At 44.3% G+C, this 6,000-nt stretch overlaps 1 protein-coding gene across 1 annotated transcript in view; it reads right to left on the bottom strand.

The window, feature by feature from the left end:
- Positions 1-591: 591 nt before the first annotated feature.
- The window catches only part of WWTR1 (WW domain containing transcription regulator 1), a 172,579-nt gene continuing 167,170 nt past the window's right edge, over positions 592-6,000 (bottom strand). Inside the window, exon 7 of the mRNA XM_066347742.1 lies at positions 592-4,035. Within this exon, the coding sequence (XP_066203839.1) occupies positions 3,851-4,035 (185 nt within the window). The 3' untranslated portion in view covers positions 592-3,850. The remainder of the gene's footprint in view (positions 4,036-6,000) is intronic.

Genomic DNA, 6,000 nt, shown 5'->3' with positions numbered 1-6,000 from the left:
CATTACAAGTAACGATGAGATACCATGCAGGAGACTTAGACCTGGAACGTTGACAGTGTTCTCGTGGAGCATCTCTTCTCTCTGCTGTATGTAGCTGAGTGCTTCTGCGGCCACGCTCCACTAGGGGCGCTCTCACTAGAGTGTCTGTGCAGTGACAAAGGCATCACGACAACGAGAATCAAGGGATGCCATAGGCAGAGGGCAATACACTGTCACAGGCACACAGAAAATGGAGAGCTGTTTTCAGTTTCGAGAACAAGAAGGTACACCCCATTGTTAACAATGGAAAACTGAATCCCTATGTAGTTCTGACGTCTCGGTCACAGTCAGGACGGTGTGATTTTTATATACACGCATACACACACACACGCTTAAAAAAATTCCTGTGGGTCATTTCACATAAAGTAGAAACCAAAATTCTGTGGCTATTCAGCCTGTTAAAGAACAGGCATTTGAGCCAAAAAAATGTTTCCTCACAAAATTTTCTTTCTTTCATCCTCTGCCAGGAGGGTTGCATAAGCCCCTCTCTGGTACCACCCAAAGCCCTCCATAAAAAGCACACACACAAGAATAATAAAAGGACAAAGCCTCCAGTGGAAATTCGATTGTATTTATTTTTCTTATACAGAATCAGAGACGTAAAAACCAGTACCAAAGTCCAGGTAAAATGGTTCGATCTGATTGATTTGGCTGCATACTTTCTGTATGCATAGCATTCTAAATTAAAAATAAACGTACATATGTCGTATTACAAAAAAAACCAAAACAAAACGTAGAAGTAAATTTCTTTCAAAGTTAAAAGTACTAGCACATAAATGATGTAGTGTATTAGGGAAACGGTCTCTGTCCATCACCCATTTTTCCCAATTAAAGGAATCTACCATTTCTTTTTAACAGTTTCCCCTCCCCCCATAAAAGTTGTACTTTCAGAAGTTACTTCCTAATTATGTCATGAGAACACAACTCATAATTAACCACACTTCTGTCACCCCAGATCACTTTCTTCTACAGAGAGCTTTTTGACCCCGCGGGGGCGGGGCAACAGCACCCCCTAACTTTTTTTTTTCTTCTTTTTCTGTTTTACGTGCTTCTCGTCTATTGTATAATCCGTGAAAAGAGGTGGCATTTCACATCCTAAATACTATGGTGAAACACTAAGCATCACTTAGCTTTAAGAGAGCTGCAAATAGGTTTTAACAATATATCTACTTCAAGAAAATGTGTTTAATCAGGAAAAAAATAACACCCAGAAAGATCTCTGAAGGCATTTTTCCATTTTAATATGTGTTTTTCATGGCAACACTATTGGATGAAATGTTGAAATTGATTGATTGATGTAGGACTAAAAAGACTAGATATCCTGGCAGCTGTTTACCAACAAGAAGAACAGTATAAATAGCACCTTATCTTGATTCTGCAGGGGTGTTAACACTCACAATAACAGGAAATAGCCTTTAAAAGGTTGTTCTTACATAGAGATTTCTAGCTTTAGTGTTCTTTAATAAAAACTGTCTTTTATGGCCTTAAAAACAAACACACAAAAAAGTATATCTGGCTTTATCTATTAGTAAACACATAGGGTCCATATTTAACTCTGGAGAAATATTTGTTATGTTCATTAATAAATGTCTCAACTAATTTCACTAAAAAAGCCGAAAATCTTCTAGTGTTTTCTAATGCCACAAGCTTACTAGAAAATTCTAAAAATTGGTAATACAAATGATCAATGTTTTAACTATCTTTTTTTAAAAAAAGAGGGGTATTTGTTTCTCTTATGGATCATCACCTGAAAATGAGTCTATAAAAATATTTTTTTTTAAAAAAAAAATACAGTAACACTGCTCAGTTTTGTTAGGTCCCTTGTTTTTTGTTTTTGTTCTTAGAATGTACAACTCTTCTTGCAATTATTGCTAACATCAAAGAAAAAGAAACAGTGCTCCCTTCAACTTCGTAGCAACATCAACATCACGCCTGCCTCTCCCGGAGCACTTGAAGAGAGGGAGGGGAGCAGAGAAACAGAACCCAGGGGTCCTTCAGGAAAGAGAAATCCCTTCATGCTGTTGGAAGCGACAGCAGGCTCCAGCCCGGTCCTCCTGACAGACGCTCAGCATCTGCTCGGACAAGGCTGTCCCACCCGGCCCCTCCCCCTCCACGTAAAGTGCACCAAAGCCGCCTCTTCCTACAACCGTCTTTCGTCTTTCGGTATCAAGACTGGAGTGGGAAATTGTCTTTCTGTTCTTTGGGGGCACCTCTCCTCCCCTCCTGCTTGTCTTGCTTTTGGGATGCTGTAACTTTTCTATTTCCATTTCTCAACGGGGTATCCCTTCCACTCGAGTCCATCACCTGACGACTTCCTCTCTGACCTTTTCACGTGCCTTCTCTCCAACAAGATAAAATGCAGTCTGCCCATCTATGTTCTGACAGTTTGAGAAGGATCTCATTTAAGATCCTGAGCAAGTAAGCCCTCTAGGGAATTGAAAGGTTCTTCCCGGAGACCTGAATTAATTGTCTTTTCAAAAAAGATATTAAGTTCATAGATTATAAATAATGTCAGTTGAGAACATGACACAGTTTGAGGACGTCATTGGCAGCGCAGACCGCGCATGCCCAGTGAACCTGATGCTCGCTCTCAGTCCTTAAAAGCTCATTAAAAAAAAACAACAAAACAGTTTTTGGTTACATAAGAGGTATAGAGTATATATTTCATGCCTTTTTTTTTATACCAACTGTAGCAAACAGGGTTAGGATACTAGACTTAGGAATCAATTTTACTGAATTCGGAAACCTGTCTCCACCATACACCCTTTTCAAGAGGGCACTGTTTTTAAACGTCAGTCATTCTTCAAACAGTTTCCTAGAGAAGACTGTTTTATACAACGCTTGAAATCTCACAAGCAAAGACTGACAAGGCTTCAGAATTGCAAAAGGCACCGCTTCCCGCGGGTGCCACCAGGTTGAACGTGATGTCGTCCTGAGGCCGATGGAGCAGTTTCGAAAAAAGACAGAGATGCAAGTTGCCACTGATCTATCAAAAAACATCTGGCTGCCCTTGGTCATCAGCTACAAAAGTACAGCGCTTCAGAAGATGAGCATCAAACTCTAAGCGGCAGTTAGTTTGTTTTTAAATCCCAGTTGCCATTTTAAAAATGTTCTGTTTAATGAACGGTTCCTAATTAGTAGCACACTGGTCTCTTTCATAAGATCTGCTGCTCCTCTCCGCTCGCGGCAGGGGCTGGCTGTCCCAACGCCGTGCGGACAAGGACAGGAGGATCAAGTCCAGGCGTGGGAAGATCATCGGAACCAGTACGGATCCAACACGACGCTGCATTCCACACAGCAGGATTTTATGGTCCGTACGATGACGTTTAAAGCTCGGTTACATATTTAAAGCATCTGGTACTACCGTCACCCGCACAGTTTATGAAATGGTAAAATCAGGTCTAATTTTGCGCACATTTCCTGGACCGCGCCGCCCGTCAGAAAAGTCACTGCCTGTGGTCAACTTTTTATGGTGTATAATCAATTGATGGGTCAATTTCAACGAACACCCCACACAGCTTACTTACGTCGTGGGGCTGGCTGCAGAGAGAAAAGGGAAGGAGCCGTTCTGCCTAGCCCGTGGGGATGCGGGCTGGCGGAAAGTGAAAGCAGAACGTTTATTTACGCTTAACTTCAGTGACTGTCAATCAGACCCAGGCAATGACTCAACTGGCCACGTGGAAAGGAGGGAGCGTGAGTCACGGAGGCGGAAGGTGGTGCCCCCCGCGGGACGCCCTCTGCTCAGGCGATGTTCCCCAGGGGCCCAGGAAATGTCAGGTCGTGGCCGCGCCCACGGGACACGGGGCGCCGATTACAGCCAGGTGAGGAAGGGCTCGCTTTTGTTCAGAGCGGACTCGACGTCGTTGAACAGGGGGATCAGGTCTTCGGACTCCAACGTGCCGAGGTCCACATTGGTTCCGGGCAGACAGTCCAGAAAGTCAGGGAAACGGGTCTGCTGAGGGTTGATGTTCATGGGTGTCTGTCCTGCGCTGTCTCCTGCAACAGAAGGAGAAGAAAAAATTGACTTCTTCTTTAAGCTCTTGAAAGAGGGACAGCCCAAGTGATAACATAACTCATCGTCATTTGCACTGTGCCTGCGTTTAAACAGGTTATATTGCTGCAGGTCTAACACAGCTTGTCTCTGAGCAAAATGTCAGCGGCCGCTGCTGACACCGAGTTGGTGATGCGTGCTCACAGGAGAGGCGGGGCTGCCGGTGAATCTCCAGCTGCCCCGGGTGGACACGGTCCAGCACGTGGGAGTCCAGGGAGGCAGGACAGGCCCGTGTGCAGGCCCTGCAGTCTGACCTCCGCTCTGTGCCTCCCGGGGACAGCGGCGAGAAGAGCTGTTTTGTGGAGGAGTAGAGGCCCTGCCCTGCCAACACCTCATCCCAGCACTGAACTCAGGATGTAACCTCAGGCTTCTAGATACCCCCAGTCTCCCCTTCTATGTTCTAAGACAGGAGTGAGGGGTTTCTTTTACCGTGTTATTAAAAGGCTGTCTTCACTCGTGGCTCTAGGGATCGATTCCAAAGCATTGTATAAAGTGGGTTCTGCGGACCACCCCCTCCCTCTGCACACACCCCTCTCGCACAACGAGCTGCCTCTCTCACAAGGCACGTGAGTCACAATGCACACGAGCCGGTGAAGGTTCTGAGATGCCTCTCAGTAAAGAAATCTTCTTTATTTTACCTTGTTTGTTTAGAAATCCATTTCCTAAACCTACTGACTCACCTAATCCAAGTTTGGCAGAATTTATACCCTACTAGTCTACAGCACACAGTTGAGAAAAGGCTGTGTTGAAGGAAAGTCAAGCAGCTGGGATATAACATGAGAAATTCACGTTTTTCATGAATTGTGAGAGTCCATGTGCTGACCTCTGTGCCCGTAGGCTGGCCTTTTGTAGCCCTGGGACCTTTAGACACATGTAACTTGGGACGTATATGAGCTGTCTGACCTTCAGTTTATCCACAGGAAACGCAGATTATAACACCTTCCTCACAAACTGGAGTCAAGCACCATATGGTGTCCCCACTCACATACATACAAACAGACCATCAATGGGAGTTGACTGTGCTCAGAGCAAGAAAAATCTTGGAACTCCAACACCGTGGATCACGCAACATTGGAAGAGCTAGTGGATTCCAGCAGCCCCAATTTCTGGAAGAGGTGTGCTATACTTCCCCGACTGAGGGGCACTGGTAACCAAGGCCGGCTACCCCCAGCCCCCATGGCGATGTTTAAGGATTTCATTAAATTGGCTTTTGTGTCTGTCTCACAAGTGCGGTTGCCTTCCTGAACAGCGTGCACAGACATTTCACTATTCTGAGTAAAGCTGCCGACGATTTATTTTAACCGCGTGCATCAAATATTTCCCAGGGTGGGAAACAGACGTCTCTCTTGGTGATGAGGGAGGCACATAACCAAATCCAACTTATTTTGGGGATAGCAAAGCTTAATGGCTTTTCTGTAACCCACAAAATATCAATGCTTCTTGGCAAAATTTTATCGAATTTTCACTGCAAAAAGCAGAGAATATGGACTTAATGTAAAACATCAAATTAGAAAAGAAAATGCAGAATAACTTGTTCTGCCCACTGGAGTAGATGGAAATGAGGTTTAAAAAGAATCATCTGCCTAGAAAACTGATCTGATCTAAGAGGCTGGTGTCTTTAGGTTCTTCCTCTCCCGTTAGAATCATTTACCTCTAGTGATACTCTGTTTTAACTTTCTAACAACTCAAGAAGACATTTTGAGCCACACTAAAAGCTCTCTGTTTTCAAGACTTCCTTTTGCGCTCTCTCCCTGCACATGGAAGGCATGAGGGAGATAGTGAAAGTTCTCTGTTGAGGTTAACAAGTTTAAAAATATCTCTTTGCAACAACTTTGCAACCTCACTGTAACCTTTTTGGTCTTTGCAGTTCTTATCCACCTAAGAAGTGGGAGAGACAAAAACCAGGCAAC

This window comes from Saccopteryx leptura, chromosome 8, assembly GCF_036850995.1.
Source record: "Saccopteryx leptura isolate mSacLep1 chromosome 8, mSacLep1_pri_phased_curated, whole genome shotgun sequence".
NCBI classification, from domain to species: Eukaryota; Metazoa; Chordata; class Mammalia; order Chiroptera; family Emballonuridae; genus Saccopteryx; species Saccopteryx leptura.
The sequence above is the reverse complement of the archived record's forward strand: the minus strand, read 5'-3'. Positions and strand labels throughout refer to the sequence as shown.